General features: G+C 42.3%; 1 protein-coding gene across 1 annotated transcript in view; it reads left to right on the top strand.

The window, feature by feature from the left end:
• PNO1 (partner of NOB1 homolog) overlaps window positions 1–14,604 on the top strand; it is a 269,091-nt gene that overhangs the window by 65,216 nt on the left and 189,271 nt on the right. Inside the window, exon 2 of the mRNA XM_069608144.1 lies at window positions 73–222. Within this exon, the coding sequence (XP_069464245.1) occupies window positions 73–222 (150 nt within the window). The remainder of the gene's footprint in view (window positions 1–72; window positions 223–14,604) is intronic.

Raw genomic sequence — 14,604 nt, 5'->3', positions numbered from 1 at the left:
AAAAGAAAATGTCAAGAAGTAAAAGTCCTTAGTAAAATTGTATTTCTGTTTAAATATTTTCTCTGGGTTTAGGGTGACAAAGATGAAATGAGAAAAGTCGCAGTTCCTGCACACAGATACACACCACTGAAAGAAAACTGGATGAAAATATTTGCTCCAATTGTAGAACACCTGCAGCTTCAAGTTCGATTCAACCTGAAGACAAGAAATGTGGAAATTAAAGTAAGAAATTGGATGAGATTTTTATTTTTTGGCATGAAATGAGCTGAGGTTTGCTAAGTATTTTGTACAGTCTTAAATTCAGTAAGTTAAGCTGTGCCTGATCATGCTAAGACTGTTTGTTTAGTTTATCTTATTATTTTAGTTGGCAATTGTTGCTAATGTATCATTTTAATAGCTTAATACTGATGACAACTACTTCTAGGTGAAGTGTGTTTACAATATCTTGTTGTAATAAGCAGAAGTCTACATCCATCATGGTCTACTGGGGCACCCTCCTATTCTGGAAAGGCCATCACTGCTGTAATGCAGAAAGCTCCATCAGTCAACATGACGCGCACCCCGCTGCAATCCGGCCCAGCCGTTTTGCAGGACCCTATGTGTCACATGGTGCCATCTTGCATATGTTTTGTCATTAAAGGTATGAGGTGGCGCTTGTGAGACCTTGCTCATAGGAGGCCATTTGAGTTAAACTCTTCAAGGCATGACATAAGCAGTGTTGCATAGCAATTTGCTATACAGTTCTGTAAGTGTGCTGATTAAATTGACACTTGTGTAGCAAAGCTAACTATTGAAGTTGCCCTGTTCAGTGATGGCACAGCTCATCCTGCATTTCTCTCGTCCTCTGTACTCCCTCCACCCTCTTTTCTCTGTTCACTCCAGGTTCAGAAGGACTAATGGAGGGAGGGTGCAGCAGTAATCATCTCCTCCACTCTTAAGTGTCAAAGGCATGTGTGGGAGTGTTGGACGGAAATTATTTTTTCTTTTTAAAATAATTGCCATAAGTAATTGGAATGATACTTTAAGCAAACTATATCCTGCCTATGTTAACTTTATTATTTGGTTACATTCCTAAAAATGTAAGTTACACAATGCATAATTTCAGTATTGCTACTGTAAAAAAACTGCATTGTCAACATGCTTTACAGTTAAGATTAGGTTAGTGTATCTAAATCTTACTGTCGATTTTATATTTCATTTTGTTGGGGAAGATGCATCATATTGACAAATTAACACTTTTAAAAAAATGCACATGATCACACGACGTAATGCTTCTGGTGGCAAACCTAGTCCTGTGGCCTGCTGGTTTCATGCATACATCTGTTCAACTGGTGCTTAACCCATGAGCTGATTCCATACCTATTGACATTCTATCTCATCACCCTGTGTCTTTATACCTGCTACCCTGAAAGTGAGCTGGCTGCAAGCTAAATGATTGCACCTAATTTGTCCAGATCTCGGCCTGCTACCCCATCCCATCTGCTTAGTCTCTTACCTTCTTTCCTGTCAAACAATGAATACACAAAACAACTAGATGTTTATGGAAAATAGTGATCAATAGTTCCATCAAATCTGTACATCTATGGGTCTACTGCAATACCATACACTGTAGTTCGCCTCCAGAGCTCCCTTTGCTCTGTGAATATGATTACATTATAATTTATTTCATATATAGCGCTACACACCCATAGGTCTGAGTGCTGAAGTAACAGAAGACATTATCCCACATAGTGCACTCTGCAACTATCCTTATGTTTGTTCTGTACTGTACCACACCCTCTGAATCTTTTCTTATGGTTTATACTGCACTACACCTTTGATCCTTCTGGTTTGCTATACTGCACCCTCTATAAATTACCTTACAGTTAAAGCTGCACTGCATCCTCTGTAACTCTCCGTGCTGCACCGTCTCCACTCTGAACATCCTTCTAGTTAATGCTGCATTGCACCCTTTAACTATCTGCATGATACCCCATGTTTGTTTATCCTGCACCTCCTAGTAGCTATCCTAATATGTTAAACATTTCAGGACCGATGCGGTCCTTTATGCTGTATAAGGAAGGTAACTGTTGCTAAAATATTTTATTGATTCTTGGAAGCCTTTGTCTATAGTTTAGTGATTTCATTTCTCTATGGATATGATTTATTATATGTGAATGTGCATTATTGTGCAGGCCCGTGCTTGCTAGGTGGTGAAAGGAGATGCAAAGGAGCAGGAGGGGAATATGATTTTAAGAAATTGTGTAAGAAGCAGAAAAACTGTAAGACGTTTGCCAGAAGAACCAAGAACAACACTTGCACTGCAAGTCTACCAACTGTGACACTATCCGGTCTGAACATCTAAATCTGTAGGGGCTGTTGAACCCCGCTGTCCACCTGTCCGGTTCGAATTTTTATATTCTCTGCAGGAGCTGCTGATCCCACAGACCCCCTCCGGACGCCTCCAAACCAACCTTCCTAAATACAGTTGAGTCAGACACCCCAGAAAGGGGAAAGGGGCAGTAGATAAAATAGTAAAAAGACAGATGATCCTTAGGCAACTGGCTCCGCACCGGTTTCCACGTTCTGTAGCGGGACAACAAAAGAATATTGTTAATTCATTTCAGAATCAAATCTATTCTTCTATCTATTTGATGTCATTTTAGCTTACTCTTACCTGTCGCACCTCTGCCAATGCCTAGAGGTAAGAATTGAGTTCTAAGACTCTTTTTCTCACTTTCTCCTTTTAATGATGCAGAAAATCTAATTGGTTGGTGTTTTTCTCAGTCCTTTTCCTGAATCAATTACCCTAACACTAAATCTAATTACCCAAACTATTAACATAAACCTTTTGTGCTAAGCATGTACCCTGAGGAGAGAGAGAGAGAAAAATCCTTTTATTTGTGCTGAACTCGTGCAATCTGCAACTATTTGTGTCCTCTTAAATTTGCTCATGTGCGTTAACTTGCTTCCCTTTTTGTTCTTTGAAAGTCTATCAGATAGTGCTCACGCGCATTGACTTTAACTTGTTTATTATTGTCCTTTGAAAGTCTTTGCTGGGTTCTTTTAGCCAGTATCAGTTCAGCTTGTGAGGTGAATTCCTTTAAACTATGTGCGTGAAGACTAGTTGCGTAATTACATAGAATTGAAGATCTGCCTTCGGGAGACTCCTGCGCTCCTACTCGCGCATGCGCAACTTCAGAGTCAATCGCGTTATGCCGTTTCCCCAAAAGAACAGTGACGGCTGAAATAGCAACACGAGCAGACGCGAGATGTGAGCCGTGCTCCGGGACGACGGCACAGAGTACCCTTTGACACACGGCTTGGAAAAAAGAAAACGCAACGTTTGTTGCTGCGAGCCACGCCTTGAACGACCAATGTCTCCTTTCATACGGTTCTGAGGCACACTCGTTCGATGCCTCCCATGCGTTTTCCCCACTGCAGCCTTGCAGGCTGAGAACCTCTTGCGTATTAAATGCGATTACTCCTACGGGCGCACACAGCCGATGCCTTCCCAAGGCAACGGAGGAAAGTTCTAAACACCCATACACGCTATGCTGTCCATTCGTCATTTTCAGTTTGTGCTTTTTCTTTCCAGCTGGTCAAATGATAGGCTCCTTTTACTGCTTATCGAACAGCCTACACAAGTACGATTTAACTTTAAACTGTTGCCACCAACACTCGTAATATGCTGCGCTTCTATCTGTGTTCACTGTAGCTGTAGCTTCTAACCTTCTCTCCTTTACTGGAATTGAAATGTTCTTCCTTCTGGAAACACTTATCTGTAAACTGGGTTCTCTTTGGGCCTAATTTGGGCAACACTGAAATACACAACCTGACTCCACTATAACTTTGAGGCAGTTGGGAATCCTTCAGAACATTCCAAAGTGATTGTTCCTGAATCGTCAACCAATCAGCTCCCCAGCTATTATGCCATTTTTGTTTGGGAGACCTGAACAACTTAAGGTTAACGAAGACGGGTCACAAACACTCTGCCCATTCCCATTTAACATCTCCTCCTGACAAAGCATCTTCCCACCCTGTGTACAATAACTGGCCACCAGTCAGCCCTGCCTTTACGCAACCTTTTGCCTACCCTGACACTACAAGGGTGCTCCACCTCAAGACACTCAAATTGCCACTAGATGCAGTTTACCCTGAGGGAAAAAGGGGACATGGAGAACAAAACAAAGAACAGGTGCTCGTTGTCTTTTTGTGTTTTGGTTCCGAGACCTGCAGAAAGAATGAGAAGAGCAAGAACAGGCCTAATTAATTATGCTTAAACTAAGTACAAACCCTTGACTAGAATTCCAAACCTGCTTCATGTGGTTGGGCAGTTCAACATTTTAGACTCCACCACTCTTCCCCCAATCTTTGTGAGGGGTCAGCAATGCGAGGTGGACAACTTTTGGATGATTGGTCAAAATGACATTTGATTAAATTATAGAAGTTATCAAACACCGTACTATCCATACTCTGACGAGGATTTCCCTGCCTAACCCTAACTCAACTAAAGGGAAACAAACTAACACAGGATGTCTGGCCCTCACACTTAATCATCAAATATACAACGAAAATCTATGGCAATTCAAATATCAACAGTGATATTCTTAGTTTTTTTGATAACTTCTTAACCTGGGTGTGCGCCCTTCTCCAGGATTCAAGGTGTAGTCAACTCCAAGTCCTACAAAAAGAAAACCAGGAAATCCATGTAGGTATGTGTTTTTCCAATGTCAAGGTAGCGTTTTGTTAACCAAAGTTCCAACAACAGCAAAGCTTTTCTTCTTGGTGAAATAAGCGGTTACAGGTCATTTGGTCGAAAATAAATGGTCGACAGGACAAATGGTCGACGCAATTTGGTTAAAAGACACATGGTCGATTTATTTTCACATTTTGTTTTTTTAAACCTGAAAAATATATATATAAATAAAAAAAAATTCGACCATTTGTCTGTCGACCAAATGACTGGACAGCAAATAAGCACTTTCCACTTCCTCAAAATAGCATCAATATTGTTCCCAGCCACAATGCTTTGCCAACACTTTCAGTTATCCAAGAAGACTTGCCATAGTTCAAAAAAAATACAACTTCTGTATGTCAGTTAAACACAGGTCTTGGTTAACGCACCGTAATTCTCTCTTTATAAGATTAAGAGTCACAGTAGGTAGCTTTGTCAGGATGACTTCACACCACTTCTACTTTCCCCTTCAACTTCTATAAGAGTTTATCATGAGGGCATACTCACTTGGCCTCATAATATATATACTAGAGTATCTTAACTGACTCTCCAGTGGAGGTTACAGAGAAATCTAGAACACCCAGTCCACAGGAATTACTAACTGCTATTTCTAAGAAGAATGAGACAAAGGGGAAACCCAAGATCTCAAAAAAAAAGCCAGAAAGCACTCCTGTGCTACCAACAAAGACATCCCTGAGAGAACTGTCCAGTCACACCTGTGACTGCTCCACCAGCTAAGGCTGAGTGTGAGGAACATGGAGAAAAAAGATTCAACCTGGGAATCCTCCCGTCCCCTGCACACTATCAGGTGTTGGCATAAAGCCCAATACTGTGAAGCTTATACAAAGTTCAAATGCAATTTTCAAGCAATGCGCATGGAAATAATTTCATCACACAAAGAAAATGTAAAGAGAAAAAGGTGTATATATAATTGTTTCAAATCAATGTGTAAATGATATATGTACAAAACATAGGTAAATGTACCGGGAAGAAGACCAAGGTGAGTCCATTTTCTAGGGCGACGTGTTTCGAGGACTGGTTCCCCTTCTTTAAATAGCCTAAACGGACTGTCAAAGAAACAGTTTACAGTATTACAATCAACGTATTCAAAATACATATTCCACGTTCACAATGTAGTTCAGGATCATAAACAACATTTTACAATATTCCTAGGTCCTAATATTTGACTGTGGTACAATCGTAGAACCTACTGGAGCTTATTAAATCACATTAGATCACTCCAGATATTGTAGAAGAGCACGTGAGAAGAAGTTTGTTTGCAACATGTAGATTCAACATATGCAGCTGAGTTATAACATAAAGGGATCTAGTACAAAATCTAATAGAAGACCAAGGGCCCTCAAAGGTACTTATGTGCTCATAAATGAATATGAAAGTTGGAGTATGGAGAACGGGATGCTTGACAATCTCATTTCACTAGTTGGGACTCACATTTACTCAAAAACAGGGTTCACATAAAAACAATTCCATTGATGATAAAAAGGTCGTACTCTGAACTGACCCCTGAGTAGCGTGGAGTGTAAGTCGCTTCACACTTAATGTAGTGCAAGATGGGGGTAAAGGATAAAATGGGTAGATATCGAGTGGAGGAGATGTAATTATAAAGTACAGAGTAGTGCACATACCTGTCAAGGTACACTAGATAGGAATTCTCCTAACTCGATCAGACAATAGAAAGTCTAATCCTTCAACACGCTCAATTCCAGAGACTGAGTACTGCGGCGAATCCTTCTTGGTACTGATAGCGTAACCAGATCTGGGAACAAAGATAAAAATTACAAGCATGAAAGATAGAAAAAAATGAGGAAAAAAAGTCAGTAGATCATATATAATCACCTCGGTGCAGCTACATGGCTAAAGGATCTATGGAGACTAAGGTAAGTAAGAAACATAGGAATGCATAGTGGACTCGTAGAGGTAAAAAATAAAACTAAGAGCGGGGATGAAAAGGGCTACAGAGATAGTGAGGACCTACCCCACTAGAAGTGCCAGTGACTTCCAAAAAGATGTTTAACATAATCCAAGCCACGAGTGAATCAACAAGCGACCGCATGTGCTGTGGTTTGTATCAAAGGGTTGCCAAAAACCTAGAAAAATATATAAAAAGACATGTAAGACAAGGTGCACACAGTATGATCTAGGAGAGCGCTAAGAGCACTAATCAAACCTTGCAGTAACAAGGAAACCCTTAAGGAGAGGTGACCTACCTCCGAGGAGATCAGGGATCATTCACTCATGGTGTGAAGAGTAGATAGTGATAGCTGCCGCGGTAAATATAGTAAGAGAATAGATCACTACAGTAATGCCGCTCTGAGTCTAAAGCCGCTGCAAAGCAACGAAAAGAAACGGAAAGAAGTCAAAAATGGAGTTTGGAGACGGTCCCTAAGGCTGTAGAAGACCCCTGCCTGTGAGCTTACTTTGTCTCTATCGGCGCATGACGCAAAATAAAAGACTATGGAGATGGCGTCTGGAACTGTTAACAGCCAGCACCATCTTATAATAAGTCTGGAGAGTGAAAACCTAGACGAGTGACGAGCGACTAGTTACTATGTGAATGTAGGATCGGCCATATTGGAATTAGACATAACTAATGAACTGAAACTTGATCTAAATACCAAGATCGTTTGAATGAGCTAGAAAAGATGATTTGCCAAATATACGCGGATATGTTCTAATTAGTAAACAGATAAACATACAATAATACGGAATGAATAATCAAGTTGAAAGTGAAATGTGTAAAATGAAAACGCTTAAAGTAAAAAATAAAGGGATGTATGTCCGTGAAGGTATATGTGAGGCAGGCCCATGAAGTGGAGATAAGTTGCAGACGTCTGCTGGTGCGTTCAACGTGAAAGATGAGAGGCAGTCAAAAGTAATGATACTATGCAGAAGAAAGAGGGCGGAATATCTGACTCAAGGAAAGCTCACTGAAATCAAAACTGAATAAGCAAAGAGTAGAAAGGTGTCCAAAAGGAAATCAGGAATGTTGATAAAGAACTTTGAGTGAGATGAGATATAAAGAAGAACTTCCAGTAGACACACTCAATGGGGGGTGACTAGAGTAGACATAGGTAAAAAAGATCTACACGCAGACTTGGTAGAATAAAACCAATAAAGTAACACAAGTACGTACTGTCTGGATGGTTAGACATATGATGACAATATTGCAATGGGTGACAATCCAGATTTGTGCTCAAATCACAATTTCTATATGTATCGGCAAAAAAGCAGCTATTGACAAATGGCAACAAGATGCCTGAATAAAATGACATTTTCAACATAACCAGAATGAAGAATGCTATCAAAAGCAGTTTAATGAGAACTCATCATTTAGACCACGAGGTTGCACAGAATCCAACATATCAATCCAATAAGCTTCTCTTTGTAGGAGAAGAGCTTGCTAATTGCCACCTCTAGGGGGACATTTTACCACTTCTAAAATTTGAAATTTCAATTGAGCAATTGTGTGGTTATGTGAATTAAAGTGTTTTGCCAAGGGAGAATGTTGGTTTTTACAACGTATGTTGGATTTGTGTTCAGTGAGTCTAGTCTTAAATGGTCTCTTGGTCTGGCCAACATATACTTTCCCACAAGGACATTTGATCATATATATTACTCCTGATGATAAACAAGTGGAGTAATGTCTCAATTTGAATCTACATATTGCAAACAAACTTCTTCTCACATGCTCTTCTAAAATATCTGGAGTGATCTAATGTGATTTAATAAGCTCCAGTATGCTCTACAATTGTACCACAGTCAAATATTAGGACCTAGGAATTTTGTAAAATGTTTATGATCCTGAACTACATTGTGAACATGGAATATGTATTTTGAATACGTTGATTGTAACACTGTAAACTCTGTTCCTTTGACAGTCCGTTTAGGCTATTTGAAGAAGGGGGAACCAGTCCTCGAAACGTGTTGCCCTAGAAAACAGATTTACCTTGGTTTTCTTCCCTGTACATTTACCTATATTTTGTACATATATATTATTTATACATTGATTTGAAACAATTATGTATACCCTTTTCTCTTTACATTTTCTTTGTGTGATGAAATTATTTCCATGTGCATTGCTTGAAAATTGCATTTGAACTTTGTATAGGCTTCACATTATTGGGCTTTATGCCAACACCTGATGGTGTGCAGGGGACGGGAGGATTCCCAGGTTGAAACTTCTTTTTTCTCCATTTACGTGTAGGGATTTTTGTGCCAGAATCCCAGTTCCTCCCCCACACCTTAAAACCAATTACTAAGATTATTTTACTCTAATTAACTACTCTAATATCTTAACTACTAATAATCTATAGGTGTGCACCACGGTTTCTAACCATTGAGTGTGAGGAACAACCAGGAAAGGTTGATCAGATGCTGAAGATTCAGAGCTGGAAGAAGACCTTACCCCTCTTGGAGATCTGGATCCTAAAGACCATCCTGAGCTGCAGTCTTTACTGGCAGAAGGTGGCCCCTGTAGGGCAGACTTCAACAGAGGTCAAAGAGAGGGCCCTACTCTTGAAGGACTTCGCCAACATGCAGCTTCCCAGCTGGAAGGGCAAGGGCCAGGGAAGCATAGGTTGTACTGGGAAGATGGCCTCTTCTACAGTGAACCAACTGAGTATCCCAGGGGACTACAGAAGACTTGTGGTGCCTCTAGAAACAAGACACTGCTTCCTACAGTTAGCCCATGAGATTCCTTTGGCTGGTCACTTGAGCTTCAAGAAGCCCAAGGAAAGGCTTTCTCTGTATTTCTACTGGCCTGGGGTCTGATGTAGATAAATTCTGTAGGAGCTGTCACACTTGTCAGACATCTGGCAAGAGTGGAGCCAAGAATGTGGCACCTTTTAGTGCCTATCCCAGTGGTGGGAGTCCCTTTTCGAGAGGGTAGGAATCAACATTGTTGGTCCCTTGGACCCTCCAACCTCTTCAGGCAATCGATTTATATTGGTTGTAGTAGACCATGCTACTAGGTATCATGAAGCTATACCTATGGGGATTGTTACAGCTCAGGCTGTTGCTAAGGCCCTACTTGGTATTTCTTTTTACCAGGGTAGGTATCTCTGACAGGGGAATCACATGTTATGTCCCACTACATGCAGGCCATGTGGAAGAACTGTGGAGTGACTTGCAAGTTCTTAACTGCCTACCATCCCCAGACGAATGGGTTGGTAGAGAGGTTTAACCGTACTATGAAGAGCATGATTGGTGCTTTAGAAGAACCCCTTAGAAGAAAGTGGTACCTTCTACTGCCATGCCTTCTATTTGCTTATAGAGAGGTCCCTCAGGGGGGAGTTGGATTCATTCCCTTTGAGCTTCTCTATGGTCATCCTGTTAGAGGTCCATTGGCCCTAATTAAGGAGCGGTTGGAGAGTGCTCCTTCTCCCAAGCCAGTTAGAGACAGAAGCATCTGATAGCTTAAAAGCAGGTCAGGCTCTGTTGAAGCATTGGCATGACCAGAAGGCCAACATGGTTGAGTTTACTCAAGACCAGCAACTTTAAGTTATGGCACCTACAAGGCAGAGGGCCTTACAGGACAAATGGATTGGACCCTTCAAGGTTGTGGGAAAACATGGAGGGGTCAATTATCTGGTGGACTTGGGCAACCCTAAGGAGGCCTGCAGGGTCTTTCACACCAACCGTTTAAAATCCTATGTCTCAAGACCAGAAGTGGGAGCTTTGCTTCTAGCTTCAGTTCCAGAGGAGGAACAGCGTGAACCTCTACCTGATCTCCTCAGGGGGGACAAACTTTAGATGAGAAGATGGAAGGGGTTAATCTCTCTTCTAATCCGACACTGGAACAACAGGAGGTGTGCAAGTTTCTGTTAAATCAGTTTGCCTCCCTGTTTTCACTATTACCAGGCTTGCCCCTTGGGCCAGCATGATATTCTTACTGGTGAGAGTTTACCTGTTAAAAGTAGAGGTTACAGGATGTCAGATCATGCAAGAACCCATATAAAGGGAGAGGTCAACAAGATGCTTCATCTCGGGATAATAGAACCCTCTACCAGTACATGGTCTAGTCCAGTTGTACTAGTGCAAAAGGCAGGATCCAAGGAGTTGAGGTTCTGTGTGGACTATAGAGCTCTAAATGCAGTCACAAAGACTGATGCCCATCCTTTACCTAGGACAGATGAGCTGGTGGACAAACTTGGTTCAGCCAAGTACCTCAGTACATTTGACCTAACGTCAGGCTATTGGCAAATAGCTCCGACAGACCATGCCAAGGAGACAACTGCATTCTCCACCTCAGCAGGCCTATACCAGTTTAAGGTAATGGCTTATGATTTAAAAAATGCACCTGCAACATGCCAAAGGATGGGTAATCAACTTCTGAATGTGATGGAGGACTTCTGCATGGCATACTTGGATAACATTGCAGTGTTCAGCCCTACTTGGAAAGAACATCTTGAACACTCGGGATATGTTTTGCAGGCTTTTGTGCAGGCCCATCTGCCCATAAAGGCAAGTAAATGTCTAATTGGTCAGAGCAAAGTGGTCTACCTTGGGCATGAGGTATGAGGAGGAGGTAAAATTAGGCCATTGCTATCAAAGTACAAGCTGTACAAGAAAGGGCCACCCCTACTACTCAAACCCAAGTGAAAGCCTTCTTAGGTCTCACTGGTTATTAAAGGAACTTCATCAAGAACTATGGGTCCATAGCTTCTCCTTTGAATGCGATTTCCTCACCCACATTTCCTAAAAGGGTCAGGTGGAATGAGGAGTGCACCAAGGCATTTGAAGGACTTAAAGCCCTTTGTCAAGCTCCAGATTTAGAGCTCCTGACTACATTCAAACCTTCATTGTGCAAACTGATGCTTCCAATACAGGTATAGGTGTAGCTGCAGTTTTGAGTCAGCTGGATAAGAAAGGTAGGGAGCACCCCTTCTGCTTCATCGCCAGAAAGCTGAAGGAACCAGAAACGAGGATCTACTTTAGTGATTCAGACTGACCACCAACCCTTGAGATGGTTAATGCAGATGAAGGGGGAGAATCGTAAATTGTTAAGATGATCAATCAGCCTACAGGGATTTGATTTTACCATTGAACACAGGTCAGGGTGTAATCACCAAAATGCTGATGGTCTCTCCAGAATGGTTGACCGACTGGAGTAGGGAAATTCATCCAGGGGTGGTTAAATCCTCCTGTCCCTTAGTCTGGGGATGGGGGGGGACAAGTGTTATGGAGAATTCTCATGTGCGAATTCCCTTCACCTTCGAGAACCCCAGCAACTTTGCTGGATTTTGAGGACTTGAATATTTTTACCTGGAAAGAGTGAGCCTTTTCCCCCCACTCTTCCATGTATTTTGATGTGTGTTTTATTCTTGTGTTCTTTGATTATGGAGTTTTAGATACCTCCATAGGCATCATCTTTTCATGTGTGTTACACAGCACCCTCCGTGCAGTGACACAGGGATGTCTTTTAGACTTCCAAAAGGTTTAAATATCTTCTGAGATCAACTGTTTCCCAGAGAATGTAAAGCTAAATTGACTTTACTAGTGTTTTTAAATTCCTAGACCCAGCTCGCACTATCTTGCTATAGAGTGCTGGAGTGGTTACCTAGTATCCCGTGTCTAGAAACTCATGTAGCAGTCAAATGCTACCCCTTTCTATCGAAATGGCTGGTGGCAGTGGTTTTACAATTAACTACCAATATTTTCCCTGACCACGAACACCGGTAGTGAAAAATCACGGGAGCCATGCTTTTCAAGATGGCACCTTAAGCCCCTTTGTTTAAACAGGTCCCGGTCTTTTTTCGCCTTTTCTTTTTGGAAAGCGCCTTCTAGTGTTTGTCTCTGCGCGCCAAACTAGGTTTGGTCCCTTTGTTTCTATGCCTTTGGCGGTCTTCAGGACTGAAGACCGCCTCTGGCGTCCAAGTGTCTGGGGTGGGCAGGAAGTGAGCGAGGTGTCCGAAACTCCCTGTGCTTAGTCTCCTAGGAGACCTAAATGCATCCTGGTGTGATCGGCTGGCTGACTGTCTGGCAAGGACAGCCCCCCTGCTGGGTGAATGGCAGCAAGGCTGGATTGAAAGGGAGAATTGATTAAAAGGCGAGTCTCTTGGACTGGAAAGCAGAGTCGACCACTGGAACCAAAGAACCGAAGACAAGCTGGAAGAGAACGGCTGCTGCAACTCCTGGACCGTGGTTTGCCCAGTGAAGCCCTGCTGCAGGTCCGATTTGGCAAGTTCATCTCGACAGAGAAGCCCCAGGGGAAGGACACCAGCTTGTGTGCTTGACTACAGCTACTTGAACCCTAAGATTTTAACTTTAGTGCTAAATGTAGCTGACTTGTGAGAACCACGGTACTTTTAGCTGGACTGGTAGATAATTTTTCCCTATACCTCAGTGAGAGTGGGAACTTTTTTTACACACTCGCAGATCCTTTTACTCTTTTCTGGATGTCATTTTTAAGACTCCATAGTGCCCTTTTTAATTTTATCCTCTGACAACGTTTGGTATATACCTTCCTTTTATTTATTTATTTATTTTTTTTATTGTTAGAGGGTTGCCGTTGTCTCCCCTTTTACTTTCTCTGGCCAACCTTGTGAGAACTACAGTTCCCATGGGTAGAAGGGATATTTCTATTCCTTCTACATTTTGTAAGGTGAAAACCAGCACAACCCACCTTATGTGGAGTGCTGGGGATGATGCAATGTTTCACTATTCACACTAGCACATTAACAATTCTGTTACAGGGGCAATCTCACCTTAAATGGCTGGTTGCAGTGAACCTTCTTACAAATTCGGTGCACCTTTACTGCAGGCTTGTTTTCACAGCTGCAGTAAAAGCACCCATGGGTGCCCATTGTGCCAAAATGGCCCGTCCTCTTTTTGCCATTGCTGTGCTTCTTGTCCCGTCTTTCCTTTTTGTGATTTCTTTTTTTTAATCTTCGGCAGGAGACCTCTGTCAAGCCTGCCCAGTTTCTGTGAAGGCAAGATGCAAGGGATGTGTCCAAAACTCTGCAGCCCTTTGTCTTCCAGCCTGACTGCAATAATCCAGTTCAAACTGGGACGCTGGCCAACCCCCATGTTGCATGTCTGGTTTCCTGCATGAAAGTCAGATCCTGGAAGCTGAAGCTGAAGAGGAAGATGAAGAGAACGTGGCTGAGGTGATTTCCTGCGACCGGAGAGCCTGCCGTCTAACCAGAGCCTGCTGTAGCCCTTCCCTTCAAGCAACCTGGCGACTCCTAAAACGACGGCCCAGAGCATGATGAGATCCAGACATCCCACATCGTGCTGTGATCTTGCAGGGCTGCAATAGCCGAATACCCAGGGACCACGAGCCAGTGTGGTGCATGGTCTTCTGAATCGAGCTGAAACTTTGGTGGCATCCTGCAGTACCTCCAGAGAGGAGAATTGAGTCAGATAAGTCCCCTCATCACAGTGCTAGACCTTGCAAGTGACGAGAATCTGACCAGCGATATTCAGTCTTCTGGCTCCTGAAAAGGGTGCCAAAACTAGAGCCGTATCCAGCCACAAAAACTCTTGCCTGGACCCTTCCACAATGATCCTTGCTGCAAAATCCTTTCCAAAGTCCTGTCTTCCATCTTCTTTACTTTATTATATTCATAATTTGCACCACTGACCTGGAGGCTTAAAGTTGCATAAACAAGACAGACCTCGAACAATATAACAGGCCCAGATAATTAGGTGATTGTTCTAACATAGCAGCACAAATCAGTGAGTACATCTACTGAATAACAAACCAAAATAGATTATCTGAACAAAAAGGTCTCCAACTTTTTCCTGAACATTGCAGTTAATCTTAGTCCCCTTAGATCAGGTGGAATGGCGTTCCACGCAATTGGAGCATCTACGGAGAACACACATTTCTTCACTCGAGTCAGTTTGAGTGGGATTCTAAGCTG

This window comes from Ambystoma mexicanum, chromosome 4q (assembly GCF_040938575.1).
Source record: "Ambystoma mexicanum isolate Mex_15411 chromosome 4q, UKY_AmexF1_1, whole genome shotgun sequence".
Taxonomy (NCBI): Eukaryota; Metazoa; Chordata; class Amphibia; order Caudata; family Ambystomatidae; genus Ambystoma; species Ambystoma mexicanum.
Note: the sequence above shows the minus strand (reverse complement) of the source record. Positions and strands in the feature narration are given on the sequence as shown.